The sequence below is a fragment of the Gossypium raimondii genome, chromosome 3, assembly GCF_025698545.1.
Source record: "Gossypium raimondii isolate GPD5lz chromosome 3, ASM2569854v1, whole genome shotgun sequence".
NCBI lineage: Eukaryota > Viridiplantae > Streptophyta > Magnoliopsida > Malvales > Malvaceae > Gossypium > Gossypium raimondii.
The window spans coordinates 62,173,609-62,195,669 of record NC_068567.1 but is presented as its reverse complement, the minus strand read 5'-3'; the positions used below and the strand labels follow the sequence as shown (position 1 = coordinate 62,195,669).

At 34.1% G+C, this 22,061-nt stretch overlaps 3 protein-coding genes across 3 annotated transcripts; 1 reads left to right on the top strand and 2 right to left on the bottom strand.

The window, feature by feature from the left end:
- Nucleotides 1-5,210: 5,210 nt before the first annotated feature.
- On the top strand, nucleotides 5,211-7,893 carry LOC105795417 (uncharacterized). Its single transcript, XM_012625034.2, has 6 exons — nucleotides 5,211-5,346; nucleotides 5,648-5,716; nucleotides 6,341-6,441; nucleotides 6,543-6,682; nucleotides 7,284-7,365; nucleotides 7,475-7,893. The coding sequence occupies exons 2-6, from the start codon at nucleotides 5,680-5,682 to the stop codon at nucleotides 7,589-7,591; spliced, it is 477 nt and encodes a 158-aa protein (XP_012480488.1). The 5' UTR covers nucleotides 5,211-5,346; nucleotides 5,648-5,679; the 3' UTR covers nucleotides 7,592-7,893.
- A 41-nt stretch (nucleotides 7,894-7,934) lies between these two features.
- On the bottom strand, nucleotides 7,935-17,037 carry LOC105795415 (transportin-1). The gene is made up of 29 exons (XM_012625028.2): nucleotides 16,586-17,037; nucleotides 15,696-15,983; nucleotides 15,483-15,572; nucleotides 15,316-15,393; nucleotides 15,146-15,226; nucleotides 14,751-14,801; nucleotides 14,548-14,633; nucleotides 14,236-14,302; nucleotides 14,062-14,133; nucleotides 13,946-13,975; nucleotides 13,805-13,837; nucleotides 13,557-13,670; nucleotides 13,124-13,237; nucleotides 12,901-12,999; nucleotides 12,549-12,674; nucleotides 12,392-12,466; nucleotides 12,152-12,223; nucleotides 11,646-11,756; nucleotides 10,700-10,789; nucleotides 10,389-10,481; nucleotides 10,030-10,131; nucleotides 9,776-9,838; nucleotides 9,628-9,702; nucleotides 9,483-9,554; nucleotides 9,245-9,369; nucleotides 9,109-9,160; nucleotides 8,956-9,024; nucleotides 8,820-8,879; nucleotides 7,935-8,700 (listed from the first exon to the last, which is right to left on the bottom strand). Exons 1-29 carry the CDS (start codon nucleotides 16,778-16,780, stop codon nucleotides 8,617-8,619), a joined length of 2,667 nt encoding a protein of 888 aa, XP_012480482.2. The 5' UTR covers nucleotides 16,781-17,037; the 3' UTR covers nucleotides 7,935-8,616.
- A 700-nt stretch (nucleotides 17,038-17,737) lies between these two features.
- Nucleotides 17,738-21,064, bottom strand: LOC105795414 (probable protein phosphatase 2C 46). The gene is made up of 6 exons (XM_012625026.2): nucleotides 20,765-21,064; nucleotides 20,540-20,597; nucleotides 19,973-20,403; nucleotides 19,526-19,893; nucleotides 18,419-18,655; nucleotides 17,738-18,238 (listed from the first exon to the last, which is right to left on the bottom strand). The coding sequence occupies exons 3-6, from the start codon at nucleotides 20,289-20,291 to the stop codon at nucleotides 17,969-17,971; spliced, it is 1,194 nt and encodes a 397-aa protein (XP_012480480.1). The 5' UTR covers nucleotides 20,292-20,403; nucleotides 20,540-20,597; nucleotides 20,765-21,064; the 3' UTR covers nucleotides 17,738-17,968.
- Nucleotides 21,065-22,061: the final 997 nt, after the last annotated feature.

Sequence of the window (22,061 nt, the reverse complement as noted above, 5' to 3'; positions counted from 1 at the left end):
TCATTCAAGCTGATCAAGTCTATTATTGAGTCTCGAATTTCAATTCAAGCTAAAATTGCCACTGTTGGGGTTAGTGTAATAGCCTAAATTTTTAGTGGTGTCGGAATGGTGATTCGAGATCACTAAATCTGACAAACGAGTAGAAAATATTATAAATTTAGTAAGTATAAGTTAAATGTGAAGTTAGGAAATTTTTTGAAATAGTGAATAGTGTACTAGGAATAAATATTAAAATAATTAAAATAAAAAAAACGAGGTATCGAGACCTCGAAGATTTTAAACAGAGCCATAAATATTTTAGAAATATTTATAGAGTGTCATTGAGTTGGTATTAAAGTTTCGTTAGAAAATTTTAACGTTTGGATAGTTAATTAACTAAAAAGGACTAAATTGGGAATAGTGTAAAATTTGTTAAATTGTGATTAAATAGCTTAAGTGACTAAAGTGGAGGGATTTAAAAGGCTATTAGGCCAAATTATATGGGCTGGACGGTTGGGTAAGAAAAATCAGCAGAATGTAAGGAGAAACAGGGGCAAAATTGGAAACTTAACAAATTAAACATTTAAAACAAAGACAAAAGTGAAAAATCTAGAGATCTCTTCACAATTTATCAGCAAAAACGCCATAGGAGGTCTGGAATAAGCTGGTTTTTCATATTTTTGAATCATATCGAGAACCTGAAACAAGTCGAGGAAAAGAAAAAGTAGCCGATTAGTCCCCGAACTTTTACAAATTCTCGCAAATCGATCCGTAAGTTCATATGGCTGAAATTTAATGATTAAATGTTAATTTCATGAATTATACAATGTATGGTGAAATGTATTTATTGTTGAAATGAGAATAAAATAAAATGTGAAAATCGAATAAATGATCAAATTAAGTGAACGTCGGTTTGAGTACTTCGATCAAGTGACAAAGTGATAAGTGGTAGTTTTAGCTACACTTATCTGATCAAGAAACAAAGTGATAAGTGGTTACACTTATCTGATCAAGAAACAAAGTGATAAGTGGCTACACTTATCTGATCAAGTGGTAAAGTGATAAGTGGTAGCCTAGCTACACTTATCTGATCAAGTTATCTGATCAAGGACAAGTGATAAGAGGTCATATGGCAAAGTGAAAGTGAAGTACTCAAATTTCCATAACCGTTCCTTAATTTTGATCAAGGATGGTAAGTGACAAATGGGCCCAAAGGAATTATGGTAAAAGAATAAGTAGTAGTGAGTTTATACCAAGGAACTCACCAAAGATTGTGGTTGACAGGTAAATTTAGTAATGGTGTATATTGTATAAGTGTACAAGTGTTTGGTAAGATTTATGTTTTATGCCTATGAACTTACTAAGCTTTTCTATAAGCTTACATGTGTGTGTTTATTGTTTTTGTAGATTAACGTATTTATACATTCGGAGGATCGGATCTACATCAAGAATCACACTACCCAGATATACTCCGGTAGTTTATGTTAAGCAACTTTTTGGATTTATATGGCATGTATAGGGAATTGAAGTAAAAAGTAAATTTGAATGTTATGGTTGCGTTAGATATCGAAATATATACATGTTTTAGTTTGAAATGGTTGATTGGTTGAACTTCATTAGTATTTAAATGAAGTAGATGAAATCTTGGAATTGGTTGTGATTTGAAATTTGCAGGGAAGGTTAGACAATTATAAAGGGGTTATATTGAATTTTTTTTAAAAATTGCAATGGAGAAGTTCTTGGACAGCAGCATTGATGTAACTTTTAAAAATCACCAAAAATAGTGGAAATAGAATTAGAAGTTGAGTGAGATATGAAATTAAAGCTGAAAGAGTCTACTTTCATAGGAAAGAAGTGGAGTAAGCAAAAGAATTATATACTTTTAGATATTTGAATTTTAGTGAAACAGGGCAAGAATGTTTTGAAGTCCCTGTTCTGACTTTAGAAATTCATTAAAAATTGTACAGAAGGAATTTTGAGTTATAATTTATATGTATAGACTCCTTAATGAGTCTATTTTCAGTAGAAATAAGTTTAATCACCATATGAAGCCTTTAATAAGAGATAATTAAATTTTAGTGATGAGTGGTTAGGATAGTCGATTAGTGAAACAGGGGAGACTTCAACTAATAAACTGTACTAATTGGCTAAAGCAAAAATTCTGAAAAATTTATGGTGAATAGATATATGAGTCTAGTTTTATGGAAAATTTACGGATCTAAATTTCGAGTTTCGTAGCTTGAATTATAATTATTTTAGTGACTGCTGTACAGGAGGACAGCTTTATTATGAATGATGAAATTAAATTTGAAAGTAAATTTTTATGCCCCGAACTTTTAAGTTAAGTCAAGTAACGCCTCATGCTCGACTCCGGCCATGGTCTCGGGTAAGGGGTGTTACAGTTAGTGATGACAAAACCCGAACAATCCCATAGATTCTGAACTGCTCTGCTCCGAATGGAGTGAATTTTTTTTGTTTGTTTGAAAAGTGGATGCGGGGTAAGGTGAATTTTTTATTTTAGATAATAAGGAGCGGTTATAGTAGTTTGAAACATCATAATGCAAATAATGTTATTCCTCTCACTTTCTTAAATAATAAGATATAAAATGTAACAATAAATAATTAATTTAAAATGCAAAACAAGATATATAATGGAATTCACCAAACTTAATAATTAAGTAACAAGGACTAAACCCAAATATTGAACATTTGCTGAGGGGTTTACTGATTTATGTTGTAATTATTGCCATTCAAAGAATTAGACTAAAATACTTTATGAATTTGGTACAAAGTGGGGGAACTGCATGTTTGAACCCTGATAATTTAATTAAGGTGTCAATAAAGGGTTTTAACTACGGCTCTCCTGCATAGTTAAATCCCTACTGACGAAGCCGAAGGTGGGTCTTGGCCCTCTGGATTAAATGGAATAATATCCATTCAGCCCCTCCCATAATATAAATTATTCAAATTAAGTCCTTCAACTTTTGAATAAATGGAAAATCTGCATTTTAAACCCTCCAAAAAAATTTATAATATAATTTAAACATTTTAACACAAAATTTTAAACCTCTACCCCTCCAATATTTTATAATTTTATCTCTCCCCAAATAAAATTTCTAACTCCGCCCCTATAATCCCTCCACTTTAATTTATCAAATTAGTCCAATTTGGTACCGCTAAGCCTGAAAATTTTAGTAATTTGTATGCATTTAATTAGCAAAAATCAACTAAGCAATTCAAATTTATATATTTAGCAATAACTAGATACAAAAATCAAATTTTTATTAAAATAGGGACTAGGGACTAAGTTCTTAACTAAAAACCCCTACAGATTCTCCTTCAAGAAGCTTTGAACATTGAATTTTTCAATAATTTCTTCTATTTTTTTCCACTATACTTTCACATGCAAAAAGTAAAAAAAAAATAGAAAAATAGAAAAAAAAGAAATTCTCTATTTACAAATTAAACCAATATCCACCGGTCAAACCTCAACCTGCCTGGGAAAAAGAACCCGTGCGATCTCAGTTTCAGTCAACTTTATCATCGTCTTCATCGTCATCATAATAATCGCCATTAAAATCTTCTCTAATTCCCCAAAACACTTCCTTGATGTTCCTCCAAACGACATCGTATATCCACGAAACACACCCGCATTCACCGCAACACTTGTCTTTGATTTTCTCCAACAAACCCTTTTCTCCGGCCGGCGGTTGGCTCGACATAGGCTGCAAGTAAGCCAAAGCAGCCTGTTTCACCAGCGGGTTCTTGATGGGTATTTCGTTCCAGCTCGAATTACTACTCTTTATCGGAGAACTAACCGCTGCTGCCGCTTGCTGTGGCGGAGACGACTGCGATGAAGATGACGCCGCCGGCATCAAGTCTTTCAAACTGATGTAAGAAACTGATTTCACGGCGATCATCTCAATGTCTAAACATGAACTGAAGCCGTTGTTGTGTAAGAGAAAAGCCGGTGAATGAGAGTTTATTGAGGGATGATCGAGATTCTTTTTTGGTTTTTCGATTCTGGGTATATCCATGAATCAGAAAAGGAATGATTTTTGAATCGAAGTAAATCGTTAATTTCTATATTTGGAGGGGAGTTTTTAAGTCAAGCTTTTAACAATGGAGGTTTTTGTTTAAGTGGCTGTCTTTCCATATGTTTAACACACACACACACACTTGATACTGATCTAACATAAAAAGAAAATAGAAAAAAGAAAAAGAGAGAAGAATTTCTTTTGCTTGTGCAGTGACTGATCTTGAGGAAGTTTCAGGGAACTGCAATTTTTAAGGTTGTTGGTTGTCTCTGTTAGAAGTGATTATTGAGGGAAAATAAAGAGTATTATTTTTAACGGTGGGTTGAGTTGATTAAATAAAAGGGATAATATAATTTAAGGTCCCTCAACTTGACAATTAGGTTCATTTTGCTATTTATATTTTTTTATCTACTTTGATTATTTAACTTGGCAATTAGATCTAATTTTGATCCTCGACTTGAATTCTATCAAGATTTGATGATGTGACCAATGTTACTGGAACAATCGGATAGAGAACTGAATGATATAACGATCCAAACAAAGGCGATGAGTCAATAGACTTAGAAGCTGCTTGATGGAAAAATAAAAAATCAGGACAAAAATGACAATTGAATAGGTTGAATTGATTTAATAATTTTTTTATTTAATTATTATTGGTTTAGCATTCAAACCAATCGAACTAGTTTTATCGAGAATTGGTGGTCTGACATGTCCAACCATTAGTTCAGCTATTAAAATACTGAATGTGACATTTTAAGATTACACCACATCATGACCTGAAAATTTATATAATTTTTTTAATTTTCAAGTGATGATGTGGCTACATCATCAAACTATTATAATTTTTAAATTTAGGGATAAAAATAGACTTAATTGTAAAATAGATAATTGCAAAAGGAACTCGACTTGCTCAATTGACATACTTAGAGTTCGTTTCGACACTATAAAGTAATTGCAAGAACGCTTAATTAAAAGGCTAGTAATTCAATATTTAATAATTTATTTTGCAATTTGTTGGAGTTAAATGAAAATTTTCAAATCCTTAAGTACTATTTTGTAACTTTTTGAAGTTAAGTGACTAAAACGTAAACTTACAAGTAGTTTAATGACCTTGGCTGCAATTTATAGTTTTATTTTCTTTCATTTCGGATTAGACAAAGATGTTGTATGGGCTCATTTCATGGGCCTAATGCAATGCCCTGAATATGCTATATCTTGGATTTGACTATGGAAAAATCATCTCTAATGGCTAAAACCTCACTTTGCGACTGGGTTTTTGAAGACAATCCACAGCTGAGCTTCATTTATCTTCCTCTCCTCTAATCAAACGGTACCATCTAATTCACTGTGTGCTTCACTTTCTAGGTTTCTTTTTCCTTTTGTTGTTCTTTTCTGGTTCTTTTCTTTGCACCACAAAAAAAAAAAAGGTAGGGTGAAAGATTTACATTTGGGAGTTTACATTAAATTTAAAGTTTTGCTAGAACGATTAGCACGTGTGGAAAGGGAAATTGAAATGATAGAAGTGGATTTAACATGGTTTTGCTAACTGGGTATTTGTTATTTCTAGGTTAATTTATAGCAATATATATGACATTATCTTCTGTATGTTTCTTCTATTTCGTGCTTGATAGGCAAGATTATAATAGCAACCAACTTTGGCGCAATGGTGATTGCTTCTAGATTGCCAGCAAATTGTTCAGGTTTTAGTTCTGTACCAAGTTTTTTTGGGGGTTAAATTCTGCTATTAGTCCTTATAATATGCTAAGTTGTGGATTTCATCCATGCACTCTAGTTTGATCAATTTCAGTCCCTATACCTTTCGAATTAGTCACTTTTAATCCCTATGCTTTTTTAATTAGCAAGTTAAATTTGTTTGTTAAAATTCTTCTATTAGTTTTCTACTTTGCAAAAGTCCATGAATTTAATCCATGCTCTCCAATTTGGTCATGTTTTAGTCCCCATACTGTTGGCATTTTAAAACTCCAATCTTGACTCAAACATCAAGCATTAAATCAATTAACAAGTTTTTTTCTAGTTTTGTGTGAAAATAGCAAGCTAACATGTCATTATACATGTGATAATATGTTTGCCATATTAGATTTTAGAAATAGCAAAACTTAATGAACTTAATGATTACCATTTAGTTAGGACTAAAACTTCAAAATTTGAAAATACAAGGTCAAAAATGATCAAATTAGATACAAGGACTAAATTCACAATCTTTGCATAGTACAGGAGCTAATAGTAGAATTTAACCTTTTAATATTTTATAATGCTTTGGATTATGCTTTTCATTTTTTTTTCTTTCTATTCTACTTTTGTAGGTTTGCTTTATCCTAGTTATCATAAGCTATCTGTTCAGCTTAACAGGTACCAAAGAACTAGATTTGATTGTTATAATCCTAATCAACCATTTTATGGAAAGGTAAGATTTATCTGTTATATTGTCTTAAATCCCTGTATATGATCACAATGTTAGACAGTATTGCTTATTCAATTCTTGAATCCTTCTTTATATTCTTTTAGCTTTGTAGAGGAAGTTCTCTTAGGAAGCCTCATACGAGCAGGCATGTCGTGTCTGTAGGAAGTAACCGTCATCAATTGAGTTTCGATGATGAATTACCCGAGGAACCTTTCTGGCTAAGTCTGGTTAGAGAAACCATATGGTAATTCACCGAAGAATGCTCTCTTTTTCCTTATTATAGCTTCCCTCCCTTACCCTGTTTTTGTAGCATCTTGCACTTTAAGAGGCTTGCGATAGATAATGCTGCTTCTGCTTGATGATATAAGCATGTTAATCGATCGATATAAGTAAAAGTATCATAGAAGCCCTTTTACTAAGAGTCGGATCGCATTTTGCCCCCTCTACTTAAAAAATGGGCAAATTAGTCCCGGTACATTAGATTAAAGGAAAAACTGGTCCTTTTGTTAAAAATTTCATCTATTTGTACTGCTAAAAATAGGTTCTTGTACGTAGGCATAAGATACACGTGGCACAACACGTGTAACTGTCTACTTATTCTGTTACTTTTTAGCAGTAGAAATTGATGAAAATTTTAACTGAAAGGATTAGTTTGCTTTTTGATCTAACACACAGGGACTAATATGCTCATTTTTTAAGTAAAGGGGGCAAAATGCAATCTGACTCTTAGTTCAAGGGCCTTCATGGTACTTCTATCATTGATGTACAAGTGTGTGTGTGTGTGTGCGCGCGCGCATATATGTATATGTTGCCTTTGTTGAGTAACTGGTGCTTGCTGCTTTTAGGGGCTTAAGATCTTTGTTTGTGTTTCTGGTTGAGCAACCTAGTCAACTGAAATACATAGAATGGCCGAGCTTTGTAAGCACGGTAAGTATTGAAAAACTACGTTGCACTTGGAAGTCGAAGAATTTTTTGTTCAGATAACAAATTTGTATGCCCTAACTTACGCATTTTCATCATCGGTTTTTTTTTGTAGCTGAAGACTGCTATTTTAACTCTTGTTCTTGTAGCCGGGCTCATTGTTGCACTGTCATCAGTTGACTCCATCCTCTGCTATATTTTAGCTTTGTTGCTTAGGAAAACTCCATCATAATTGAACTACACCCTCAAAAGAACACCTTAGATGTATATATATATGCATATATATATATGTATTCCTTGAATGTTGCATAGGATTATCTAGAGTTCCTTTTTCGGATAAAATGTTCCTCAGGTTTCATGTGTGGAAGAACAGCAAGTTTTCTCGGTAAAGGATGAACTGCACCAGAAATTTGTCTTCGATCCGACAGTAACAATTAGTTTAGTTACCTGGCAAAGAATGATTATCTTGTAATAGATGTAGTGTGAGTTTTGCATACACTTTCTTGTTTAATGTAGTTTCTCTTTTTGAAATAAGGTTCAAACTTTGAAAATAATATCCTTTGGAGGGGCAGCTATGAACCTCAAAAAATCAATTTTTATTGACGGTAAAACGTGTATATAGAAAACAAATGATACACAGTTTGCATGAATTCATGAAATTTCCAGGGACTAATAGTTATATTATCCCTTTATAACCCCAATCTCATTGCTGCGGTATGCACAAAAAATCTATTATGCTACTTCAATCTCCTATAGTATGTTTTGAGAACCTTAATCATTACATAAGTGACACCTAAAAGCTTTCAGTCATCCACATCTAAAGTATGTTTTGAGAACCTTAATGATTACATAAGTGACACCTAAAAGCTTTCAGTCATCAACATCTAAAGCACTTGAACAAAAATCTATGGAAATAACAGACCAAAACTCAATAAGAGAAAATTCCGCAATGCTTTAACTTGATACCTCACCGTTCCTTCAACTAAAACGCCAAAAAAATAAACGCCTCTTGAAGCTTTGGAGGGCTGCATTCCTAGATGCACAATGGGGAACAAACTCAACTGTTTTAAGTTTTTAGGAAAGGATACTTTGCCTTGGGAAAAGAATCATTGGCACATACCAACATTTTCTTATATCGATCGCAGCTCCGATGGATGATGCACGAAATAGACAACAGTATTGATGCTGATAGAAGATATCTTTGAAGAAACCATGGATACTGGTGAACAATGACAATCATGTATCACAAAGAAGATCTTAAACTAGATACTTCGCAATATTAGCCTTCACGAGTGGATCCAAATCGGACATAAATTTGTCCCATGCCTCGTTAGTAAGCATCTGCAAGAACATTTATCGACTGAATCGGTGAGAATAATAAATGCTTCCAAGTTGTAATCATTTAGGTAATTGTTCAACAAATGAAAAACCAGTGAGGGACAACTGCTCTAGTGCCTAACCTGTTGATAATCATGCATGACCTTGCAAACTTCTGTATTCAGTTCTGTGCTCCATATTTTCTGCGGAAAAAGAAAGTCGTAAGCTCAAACTTCAACATATACGACCCTCGGAAACAATAAATAACAGCATCCTTACTGTCCAGCTTGCAATAGCTTTGCATACGTAAACAAGCGAACTCTGAGCAACTGAAGGATTTGCCTTGACCTGGAAAGGTATAGTACCATCCAAAGCATAAATTAGATAAATGATTCAGTGTTAATAAAGATTATAACAAAAACAGATGCATACCATTGCACAAAGACCTTTGAAGGCATCTTCTTTCTCGATACCGTCACGTGTACTGCCACAAATTGTTTGTTAGATGAGTACAGAGAAAGAAAATGCACCTGACGATACTGGCGGGTTAACTATAAATTATACTTACGTAGATAAAGAAATGCACCACGATTGCATGCACTTCTCCATGTGTGGCGACACAAGATCTGGACAGACAAATGCAAGCCTCCCTAGAGTAATGGCACTATTTTCAACCATTGACTTCACCACCCCCTGCCGTACATACACAGATGAGTTTACGGCATCAAAATGACTTTTACAGGAAGTAATGTACTAACACATTGTTATGCTTATAGGGGCATTCATGCCAACGAAAATGGAATAACCTCTGATTGATGAAGGATTGGAATCAAACACGAGATCACTGTTGCGACAAACGGAGAAATTTCTTTAGGAACCTGAAATTCACAAATGAATAAAATGGTATAACTATTCTACTTCATCAAAATGAAGAATGAAGAGCTCATATACCTGAACGGCTAGCTCTCCGATAGCCCAACATGCATTGTTTGCTACTGAAATGGTTTTCTCGAACTTGGGAATCTTCTGCATGGACATATACCACGTAATAAAATAAACATGTCAAACTGAGATCTGGAATACCAAAATGAGTCCGTACCAATTGCTTCACCACTAGATAAAGGAACTCAGGTACACGAGGATGCAAATGAATAGGACAAACCTGATCAAAGTCAACATCCGAATAAAAGTTAAAGTAAATTACTCAAACACCATAAGAATACAATAAGAAGTTTCAAGTGTATCACCAGCGCCCATGCTCGAGGCTTATTTATGTTACAAGCTTCATGTCCCCGGAATCCCTCTTATTGGCGAAAGAGGGAAGGTGAAATTTTAAGTTCACTTTTGACTTACTCTTGCTAGGTCCCCTAGAAGACCAAAGGCACTTTGTCGAACATCAGGAGCACCATCCCTGCAACATTTCAGAAGCATGTCCCTCAAATTGCTTTGTAAAACCTACATATAATAGAAAATTTTGCCAGGTCAAAATGTTATGAATATGTTTATGTAATCATAAATTTAATAATTAATGGGAATAGCCAGTTCACAGCACCAATATCCGGAACAAAACGGACAAATCATCACATAGGTATCATGACATAGTGTAAGAAAGTTTCTAATAATATGAATTTTACACTAAATAAAAACATCCCATAGAGACCAAAAGCGATGCTCAGGGATCACATCTCTCGAGCAAAAGATAAAGCAAGTACCAAACTCTCTATTCCATTATGAAAGCACCCTGTTAGTCCAGATAGAAAATCAAGCGAGCATGTAACGAAGTCCTTATCTGAAAAAGGATGAGCCTGCAAAAAATTTCCCATCAATGTCTTCAAAAAAACTTAACTATGTATCTTTATATGTCATAAAAACGATAGTAGATGGAGCAACATTAGCATGCAAATAGAAAGCAAATTGCATTAAAAATCAAGCAGTGAAGAGTATCGTTAGCATACTATATACTGCTTTATCGAAGAGATCAATTGTTGATTACTAGAGAATTAAAAGTTGAATCTATCAAAACCTTGGCCAACTGTTGTTGAGCCTCGATGATAGTTATGCACCTACTGAATAAATGCTCAGTAAACTGAGAGAATTCGATGCTACGCAATGCCTGAAAAGTTAAGAAAACATTAATCCTCGTGGTAACTCTACTAAAACTGTGTACAGGCATCATCTTATCGAAACATATAGAAGAAACAACTAATATGAGGATAGAAATGAATAAAAGTCAGAAATGCACGAAACTGGATCGATTTATTCTAGTAGTAAAACGTTTAAGAAACATATAGTGCTCAGCAGATTAAAACAAATTAAGCAATGTGGACTGCCTTAGCTCTGAGATTAATAAGAGATAGTTGTTTCTGAGCACTTCAATAATCCATTATAGCCAATAACCACATTCTGAAGGGAGACAGCAAAAGTACCATGGAGGCCCCTACTACCGCTCTACTCATAAAAGGGGCAAATTAGCCCCTGTAAGTTAAATCAAAAGGCAAATTTGTCGTTTCTATTAAAAATTTTGTTCATTTGTACTATTAAAAACTGGCGTGACTGACGGAATAACTAGAAAGTGACGCCACTTGTACCTTATGCTGATGTACAAGGACCAATTTTTAACAGTAGAATTGAATAGATAAATTTTTAATAGAAGGACCGGTTCACTCTTTAATCTAATTTTTCCATTTTTTGAGTAGAGGGGACAAAATGCAATCCAACTATTAGTATAGGAGCCTTCATGGTACTTTTATTGATGGGAGACCTGTTTAAGATGTTAAATGAGCAGATAAAACTAATCAACAGATGCAACTAGAAATGAACAGACATGGCTTTTTTGAGATTCACACCTCACTCAGTCAATAGTATAGAAAGCATGTCCATAAATGACTACATCAAGGTTAAAACAGAACATGACCATATCTCCCCCTCCATAAATAAAGAAAAAGGTCAAAGAATAACAATTCAGTAACCTGCACGATGGATGTGAAGCACTCAAGAAGTGTTAAGAGATCTTTGTCAAAAATTGAAAAATTTTGCCACTTTTGAATGAGTGGTGGAATCAGAATTTCAACATAAACAGGCTGCAAATGATAAAGTCAATTAGTGGTGAGAACCATCTTTATTATAACAAACAAACACATCACACAAGTGTAATGGCCTTTCGGTAGACCTGTCAATTCTGACCCAAATCCGAAAACACAATTCAAACACATCTAAATCCAAATCAATCTGAACCTAAAATGATTAAAACCCAAAATGACTCAAAGAAGTAACCCAAAATGACCCATATCCGATCAGAAAAATCCAACTGTTTCAGACCTGAAATAACCCAAAAATTTAAAAACCCAGATTGACTTGATCCAAAACCAACCCAACAGGCCCATTTGACAGGTAAATTTTAGGTACAATAAACTAGTATTCGAAAAAATGAAGAGACAAAAGTGTAGAAATATTATTGTCTTTAGCATGCTGATACCTGATCCAATTCCTCTCCGACAGCATCTACTAGAGTTCCGATAGCATCACAAATAATTCTCAGGTTCCGTTTCTGTAATGGTTTTACATAAATGATTAAAATAAAAAAAAGTTCATAGTGATGAAAATGAAGCAGAATACTAAATAACAGTAAAGGTAAGAACCGACAACCTCCAGGTCTAGTAAGTCATAATTGCAACACTAAAAGAGCTTATTACAATGTAGAGGCCATAAAAACAACCTGATACTCGCCCAAAGGATGCATAAGATGCTGTAATATTTCTTTCAACCTTGGTGCCAACTTTTCGGCAGCCTCCTGTAAATGAATAAGGCAAAGGTTGAAACTTGTAAGAATTTAAATCCCAAAAATGTAACTGGTCATACAGCAAGTTTACAACCTCTTCAAGTATTGCAAGAGCAGAACAAGCAGCCCCTTGTACCAGCTTGTTAGTATCCGATATTCTTTGCAGGAAAGCCGTAAGAACCATGTCAAATTGCTCATAGCCTTTTTTATTACCACTATCCTGAATGGATGAAACATGAGAATTCTCAACATAAAATCCAATGCCAAAGAAACCGATAAAAGAAGTTTATCGGTGGTATGTACCAAGAACAACAAATGATTGGTATATGATGCAAACACATAAACTATATTGTTGGTCAAAGGGGTTATTAATCAGTCATTACTAAATTAGAAAAAGGTATTGACAACCACACAGCATTTAAAGGGAGGCTAACTTTCGTTCATACCTGAACAATGTATTTGCTGAATTGAGAAAGTGTCCAACAAGAAGTACTCCTTATGAGAGTAAACTTATGATCTAAAAGGGGAATTAGAGATGCCACGATCTGCACACATAAACATATTTAACAACAATGATCAATTTAGGAGCATAACATGATTTAACAAAAACAGATGAATGTTTTATATGCATCATTCCATAATCTGTCTCAAAAACTAAACGAGTACTACCTCAGACAAACGAGGATAAAGACCATTGATGCAACCTCGAGCGATTACACCAAGAGCCAGAACAGCAGCTTCCTTGTCCCTCCAGGCTTCATCACCAGTAGCAGATAAGTTTGCCTGCAAAAATCAGAATAACTTTTTTTATCTAACTCTTATTTTAAGTCATTAAAATTCAACTGACTTTTAAGATCTATATTTTCTTTCATTAAGTTTATGAACATGGGGAATAAAAAATTTGGCATAAACAGAAATAACCTTTATGATCCAAAATAGCATATATATTTTATAGCAAACGATTCAAGTTCACAGAGGAAACAATCAAAGTTGACATATTTTTGCTAAGATGAACTCATAATGCAAAATACATATCGAACCAACAACAAAACAGATACAATTTCCTTGATCCAAATTTGACATCGTCCAACAGGTAAGTTACCTCGATAATAGGCATGAATGTAAGAAGAATTTTAGCTCCAAACACATTTGATAGAACATCAAGAGCTGAGGCACTGCATTTCCGTAAGTTACAGATGGTACAAGTGTCATCATCCTGTACCAAAATGATCATTTAGGAAAAAAAATTCCACTAAAAAAACAGATCTTTCCAAAACTAAGAAAAACATAGAGCTTCCCTATGTTAGTTGATTCTGATTGACGTACACAGAAAAAGAAAAGATTACTTACTTCATCAGAACAAGGAAGTTGAGGTTTCAGATCCTGAAGAAGAAATTTTATGAGAGAATATATCAAAACCCAAATTCAGCAAAATAGAATACTGACTAGAATATAGTACAGAAAACTAGGAACAAAATAAATTATATTAACCTGATATCTGTCTGGAATAGACTCGTCTTCCTACAAAATAGGATCAATTCCAAGTAAATTATGAATTAAAGTTGGCAATTCAGATAATATGAAAGCAGAAGGTGACAAGAAATAACCTTAGCATCAATAACCTCTGCATCAGCAAGTAAATCATCATCATTAGGGTAAGCCATGTTTGACAACAAAATCTTTAAAGAAAGAAAAAGAAAGGATATGTGAAAAACTAATAACAAAGATATTGTAACTGGCTTTGCAAAAAATGAAAAATTAAAATGGTCGAAATTGCATACTAGAGTTAAATGTGGCAAATATTCTCTCAAATTCTCAGGTGGTATCTGTGCATCCCAATATTTAGACCTGCCAATCATGATCTACAATGAATCATAAAGTGCTAGTAAAGTTAAATGCATGGCCCTCTCCACGCTTAGATGCAAGAAAATGAATCTACATAATAACACATAGAGTTGAAGGCACATATACATATACATATACATATAAGAAATCAAGACATTGCATTTTGTCCAAAACAGTTTGTTTGAAGCTTGTCATTCTGCATAAGTTATCAAAACAATGGCTTTAAAAAACCACAGAAAGAAAGTTACCAAAATCCACATGCTTCAAGTGCCAGTACATCATTGTTGTCCTTATTGAGTTGTAACATACATTCAATTACATCCTTCAAACGGGGCTGTGAAATAGTGAAAGTCGCATCAGGGAAGAAAAGAAATGTGGTTTTGACTTTTGAGAAGGCCTAAATAGGCAACAAAGAAACTAAAGAAAACGTGACAACATATCTGATACCCACCTCTAGAACAGATGGATGGAATTCAACTAGCTGAAGCAATGCAGTACAAACCTGTTCATTTGGCCCGGGAAAAAAAAGCATTGAGCTGAACATGCACAAGTTTGGAACAAATATGATACCTTTCTACAATTCATCACTAGTTTACAATACTAAAATTTTGAAAATACTATATAAAAGAAATTTTTAGGAGATAGAAACAATTCTTCCTTAGTATGCGAGTTACATGATAAATATATTTACAGTGTCCAGAGACTATATCAAACTTCTATATAGTTGCATCAACGGTAAATGATAAGGAAGGTTAGGAAAATTTTATTAAACAATTGAGTATTCCATGCCAGAGACTAAATCATAATTACAAATAAGAAAACAATAGAAAAAGAGAAACTATTAACCAATTTCCTCACTGCTGCATCTGGCTCATTGGCAAGGAGAAACAAACCATCAAGGTATTTATTTTTGGATGTGTATAGCCCCTGGAAGAAAATAATGTATAACATGAAGTATAGCCCAAAAGTATCAAAATGACATCCATTAAAATTAAGAATATAAACTTGCAACTTACAGAAGGCATAGAGATAATGTATTTGTTTACAAAACGCAATGAAAGCTTTCTCAAGTTAGCATGTGGCGAATGAAAAAACTGCTCATAGGGAAAGAAGAAGAAGAAAAACATAATTAGCAAATTTACATATGCATGAAGGAATTTTAACACAAGAAAATGCATTTCACCTCAAACAATTCAAGAAGGAATTTGTTGATGGGCCTTTGACCTGACCAAGCGTCATCAGAATCCAACAATTCGGGTGTATTCTCAGAGATCTGTTTTACAAAGGAATGGTTGATGCGTTAAATGTAACTAAATTAATACAAAGTTAACATCTATGATTTATGGTTGATTTCTATTCAATGATGGTAGAAATTGGAAAATTACTCATTTCATACCTTTGACAATGCATCCATAGCACCTCCATTTCTATTTGGATCACCACTATTAAGGAAATGTAGAAGAGTATGAAACAGTTCAGGCCATCCCGAAATTCCCCCTTGTTGAACAACATTTGATATAGTCGTCCCACAAGTTGACCTAATGTGTTGATCTGCTTCTCCTAAACCATATAACAGTTGTAATTTTATATATTGTTGGTGTTCAGGCTCCATCAAATTGTATACAGCCATTAGCCCATTTTTCAGCAGCAGACCAGCAACTTTTCGAATCTCTACAGGTACATCCTGCATAAATTTCCGAAATTAAAACAATTTTCTTACCATATGAAGGCAAACATATATTATTACACATCCAAAGGTAATTTCTTGCACTTAAAATCAACATAGGGTAAAACCAGGGCACACTGGATATCATTTTTTCTTGTGGAACCAATATATCTTCCATATCCATTTTATAGTCCATAGAGATTTTTCCTTTCAAGTTACATGGCTGCCCTTCCCAATAATATCATCTCCAAAGTTTGAACCCAAGTTCTCACTCTGGGAGTCAATATGCCTTACCATTCACTAACTAACAACCTGATTTATAAAACATCCCTAATTAAAAGCAATGCCATGACCAATATTTCCTACTAAAACCTTTGTTTAACCCCAAAAATAATATACAATCAACTTCGTCACTCCACGACTAAAGTATTCTCTAAAGAAACACAATCCAATGAAAAAGACTTCCACAAAAGAATAATTCTCCACAAACATATAATCCAATCAATACTGATAATCCAGTTCCTCAAAAACACACTAAAATCCAACCAAGAAAAAAGAAAAGATACCATTAAAATAATTAGTAAGCAAAAAAAGGAAAGTAAAAAAAAAATGAAGTAAACCTTAGCTCTTGAAAGGATAAAAGCAAGATAGTTGTTGAAATCATCGAACAAAGAGAAATGCAGAAGCTGCATCCGAATCTGAATCCTAATAACCGTAGAAAACGGCAAATTATCCAGCAGCAACAGGAGAATTATTTGGTTCAACCCCTCTTCGTGTGGCTGCCATGGCCCAAGCCGAGTTATCGTCCTTCTCATTCTTTAAACAGATTCCGAGTTCTTTGGTGACGGCTCTAAGTTTTTAACTGTTAAGAGTAGCAACCAAATTGTGGGGTTTTGCTGGGGTTTTTTGGGTTGAGGAGTTTCAGCAGAGTTATGGACAAAGTTGAGAGAATTTTGGTGGGAAAATGGCAGAGCATGAAAAAGAAAAAGCAGAGGAGCTTTTAGTGGGATCTTGTTATTTTCGCGGGGCCAAAATAACTACTTCAAAGTTGTTAACTTCCTTGTTTAGTTGGAAATGGTAAAAATACCATACAAGCCCTTATACTAAAAGTTAAATTACATTTTTACTTATTTATCTTCGCATCTTAGATCAAAGAACATACGGTCCTTCGATAAAAATTCTGTTCAATCCTGTGGTTTAAAACCTGTCTTTGTACGTCATTAGAAGATATACATAATTATTTCACTAGTCACGTCGATTTTAACAATAAAATTAAATAAAAATTTTAACAGAAGGTACCATAATTATTTTAAGCTTTTTTAAGTAAAAGAGCATAATACAATCTGGTTAAAATTAAGATTATTTTAGAATTCAATTAAAATTAAAATCAAATTAATTTAAATTGGATGGATTAAAAGAAGCCAAAGCTCCTCTAGTAGGATGAACCCGATTTTTTTTTCATTTTCGGTATTTTTTTATTTTCATTAAGAATAAATTAAAATTAAGAAAAAGAACTTATAAAAATTCAGAGAAATTATATTTTATTTAATTGAAAATTATTATCCAATTACAATTCAAAAGCTAGTGGAATATTAAATTTTAAGTTTTTTATTTTATAAGGTATAAAATTAAATTAAAATAAATATATAAAATTTATATGGAATATTATCTACATTAGTGCTATATAGTAAACTACATTAACTGAAGAACAAAAGGAGAGTATATATTATTTATATATATATAAAAGAGTAAGAAAAAAACTATCCCAGAAATAACTATAACAATCAACACCTTGTACTATTTCTCTAGGTTTGTTTCGAGTTTTTCAACATAGACGAAAACTAAATGCAGGTATTAGTTTTTCCGGTTAAAAGTAACGGTGGTGTACATCAAAGAATCGAAGGCTTGTTCCGGTTTTTATCGCTTTTCGGAAGCTACCAGGTATTCACATAAGAAAATGATGCAACAACGAAAAAAAAAACACGACATAGATATATATATGATCAGGTGCCGCCGGGTTCGGTTGGCGTGGCACACGGGGCTAGTATATTCGGAGGGAAGTTAACTCCGCCCCCTCTAACGGATAGATTAGGGCCCTTTGCTGAGCTAGCCCTGCTCATGAGGTTTGAGTCGAGAAACACCACGATTACCGTGATATCGTCATGGAAATGCCGGCGGACACCACGGTCAATCTTCTTCAAGTCGGAATATCTCATTTCTCTCTTCTTTGCTGCTTCTTGTAGTGCAGTTTTTACGAGCCGCTTTGCACTTCCCTGCATGAAAGTCCAAAACCGAAAGGTTATATACGACGTTATTTTGGTACCTAATTTTTAATACCGTCCCTCGTACCTGCATGAGCATGTATTCATATGTATACGAGCGTATGTCATTTGTCGACATGCATATGCATGCATTAAGATCAAACGAAATTTAACATCGAGTCATAAACTTACACTCCGTGGATGATTTTGAACTATATTGACAGCTTCTTGATTACTTAGGTGCTCCCAAAGCCCATCAGATGCAAATATCACAAACTGATCATGTGGCTGCAGCTCGTGCACTGATATTGACGGGTCTGCACTCAATATCGGCTTTCTAAAAGGTTCACGAAGGCGGAATTTTGGATATAAAGGCTCCCTGTTGAACTCCGTCTTTTTCAAATATACATCACCGATCGATCTGGAAATCTGTAAGGTCAAGAATTCTATCAGTAAACACTCGAAAAAAAACGGGACACAAGAACAAACCACGGAAAACAACAGAAAGTAACATACTGCATACTTTTGTGGAATGTACGTAATTGTAATTCTAGGTGCTCGACCAAATTGATCGAGCATGGGAAACATGATTTAAACCATCAGTTAATAAGGAATTCAAAGTGAGAAGTGTCCTGTCAGGTTTCATAGCCTAGATATAGATCCTAATCCAAAGTTAGAAAGCCGGGAAAGTACGTTTAAATAAGTACTTTACAGGCAGTGGTAAAAGAATTATCTCTACAATCTCGAGCCATCAACTGCACCCCTACATGCTTCGGTGGTAGATATTTGTCAAGGGGTAGCTCTCCGTCTTCCATAGTTGTCATGATGAGGCAACCAGAATTTGTCGTTTACTCTCTATAAGACCCAGAAACCACAAAACTGTAAACCCGAGGGTAACTAAAAAGCCTATGTTAAAATATAACCAACTCCGAGATCACCCCTGAGCTTACTAGTTCCCCACTCGGAATATACAGTCATGCAGCTGATACACCTCCTTGCCTCGGGAAAATTGAAGTCCTGTTTCAGTTTTTAATTCTAAAAACAAACTTTTCGAACATTTCAAAAACAGCATGCTCTATGGTGCTCAATTTGGACAAGAAACTATTCAAGCTCTCCATGCATCTGCACGATGACGAAAGTGGCACCTGCTCCATCAGTTCCTCCATCGGGTTTTTTTCCCGAACCACTTATCACAGCTATGCAAAAGCATTATTGTTTAGAAAATGCTGCCGTTACCTACTCATCTTAGCAGTTAAATTACTACAAAAGGACAAAAAACATATACATGGTGAAGCATACCTGTATGAGACCTTTTACGCGCCATACGTTATGCTTCAATACTACAATTTGTGAGTCATCGGGGTGCAATGATTGCATCTCTCGTCTTACAGACTCTATACACACATTATGCTCGGCCGACAACTGAATAGCTAGAACCTCCCCTGTTGCCTTCACAGCTCTCCCCAAAACAGCACGAGAATCACCGAGGTTAGCAACATAAAGAGTTCCGTTACAGATAACACCGACCAGACAGCAAGATCCAACAGCTGCAATTTGTGGTTTCATAGGCCATTGTTTGGTAACGAGTGACAAAAAACCCTCTTCTGTTGCTTGATATGCTTTACGTATCACATCAACCGACATCCCTTGTTGCTCCGAAGTGAATCCTGAACATAACAAAAGTGAGCACAGACAAATAACAAAGATATTTCTCGGTTTCGACTAGGAACAAGACGACGTGCTTACGTTTGAGATGTTGAAAGAGATGATCGTTGATGTACCGGGACGTTTCTGGGCCACCGTGTCCATCATATACACCAACAAAAGTACCATACGGACCTGACTCGTGTAAACTCAAACAACCGGACTCGAGCTGGCTTTGGTCTTCAAGCAAATTGTTGGCTTGAACCACTGCCATTGAGAACTCACCATTGAAATGCTGCCCTGAATCTTTGTACCATAAAAGACCATCTTGTCGACCTCCGGTTTCGGAACTCGTGTGAACGTGTCTATCAGATCTCGGTAAAAAACAAGCCATCAACAAATTCATTAACCCTGATAACATCCCTCATTTCATCCACAAAAACCTCCAAATTCTCATTTAAAAACTAGACCCTAAAAAACCGAAAACCGAACCGAATATCCTCCTTTTTTGCTTCAACACAACACTAAAAACACTGCAGCAGCAACAACAACAAGCACAAAGCACAACAGTTCAATGAACCATAACAGCTCAAAAATAAAACTCAAACCAAGCAACTTAAGCTGCAAATATAACTAATAAAAGATCAATTACAAGGTACAAGGAACCACCTTGTTTTTCTCAGCTTGTCTTAAAAAGTCATAACCGTACCACCGTACCTGCTCCTTGCTGAAAAATTCAATAAAAACACAAAGGGTTTTTGGGAAAACAAGAAAATAAGTCAAAGACCTTTTTGTTTCTGATTTTCTAAGGTCTAATGTTTCACATTGAGAACCTTAAACAAAACCCATTAATCATCATAATTCAAGCAAAAAAAGAAGGAAGCAGCAGCTTACCTTTTAAATTTGACCACTTCAGTTCATACTTGAAAGAAAGATCTGGGAATTGAAAAAAGCTAGAAACTTCATGTAGATCTATGGATCAATCAAATCGAAGAAAGTTTTTTTTTTTTTGATTTGGTTGGTTTTCAACAAGTGATGAGATAATTGAAGAAAAAATAGAAATGAAAATGGATGAGTTCCTTTTTTTTTCTTTAAAAAAGGTCCATTTATGTAAAAGGTTTTTGGTTTTGGTCCCCAAAAAAACACATAAAAACTCTTTCCTTTTCTGCTTCCTTATCTTTCTTTTGTATATCTCTTAGTTTTTCTCAGCAGACAAGACCCATAAAAGACCAACGATGGAGAGCTTGAAGCCAGCAAAGCAGGTCCAGTTTTGGGCTCCACATAACCCTATGGTAAAACATAGAGAAAACCCCATAAAATGTCAATTTCTATATATAGTCCCTGTACTTTAATCTCTTTTTATAATTTAATCTTTTTGCTTTTGAATTATTGGGATGTGTGACATGACATATATATTTTGCATTTTTAAATATATAATGGTTGTTTAATTAAAAAATCACAAAAGTGTATAAAAATCAAACTTTTCTATTAGTATTTTATACTATGCATAAATTGTAAATTCAATTTTTACTCTAATTTAATTATTTTTATTATTTCTAAAATATTATACAATAAATATATTATTATGATGATATCATTTACTATAACCCTTAAAATAAGAGATTTAATAATCACTCAAAAATCAATTAAGTCTCGATTCGATTAGTACCGATATTCTCATTATGGGTTGGGGAGAGGTTATAGATAATTCTAGGCATTATGTTAAAAAGAAATGATATAATCGAACATATAATGAATTTGTTCAAAAAATAATCACTCGAAAATGTGAATTTCGTTCAAATATTTATAAAAAAGTTCATTGCTATTTTTTTCAAAATGTAAACTTCCATCAAACACTTTAAAATAATTTAATAACTATTTTATAATTTTTAAAATTAAATAATTAAAATGTAAAATTATTAATAATTTAATCATATTGAATTTACCCAAATAATAATATTGGAATACTTATGGAAAAGTCCACTGTTACCTTTTTTCTTCAATCGATTTATTATTTTAGGGGTTTATGCTAAATGACATCACCACGTTAACCAAAGTAACCCAAGAAATAATATCTATAGGGGTCACACGTGGCATCATATTTGTTTGCCACGAACCTTATTATTACAGGTGGTTTCCACCTTCGGTCCATTATGTCGTTACACGTGTTAGTTTATGAAAAGTAGTATGA

Bases quoted from the DNA above. Each gene is read 5' to 3' on its own strand.
- LOC105795417 (XM_012625034.2), top strand. From the start codon at position 5,680: ATGGTGATTGCTTCTAGATTGCCAGCAAATTGTTCAG. The intron at 5,717-6,340 runs GTTTTAGTTCTG...CTACTTTTGTAG, and splicing joins ATTGCCAGCAAATTGTTCAG to GTTTGCTTTATCCTAGTTAT. The intron at 6,683-7,283 runs GTAATTCACCGA...TGCTGCTTTTAG, and splicing joins CTGGTTAGAGAAACCATATG to GGGCTTAAGATCTTTGTTTG.
- LOC105795415 (XM_012625028.2), bottom strand. From the start codon at position 16,780: ATGAGAAGGACGATAACTCGGCTTGGGCCATGGCAGCCACACGAAGAG. The intron at 13,000-13,123 runs GTAGTACTCGTT...TTATGTGTGCAG, and splicing joins TTTATCCTCGTTTGTCTGAG to ATCGTGGCATCTCTAATTCC. The intron at 10,790-11,645 runs GTTACTGAATTG...TTAACTTTTCAG, and splicing joins GCTTCACATCCATCGTGCAG to GCATTGCGTAGCATCGAATT.
- LOC105795414 (XM_012625026.2), bottom strand. From the start codon at position 20,291: ATGTTATCAGGGTTAATGAATTTGTTGATGGCTTGTTTTTTACCGAGA. The intron at 19,894-19,972 runs GTAAGCACGTCG...TGTTATGTTCAG, and splicing joins TCTCTTTCAACATCTCAAAC to GATTCACTTCGGAGCAACAA. The intron at 18,239-18,418 runs GTAAGTTTATGA...ACTTTCATGCAG, and splicing joins TTCAAAATCATCCACGGAGT to GGAAGTGCAAAGCGGCTCGT.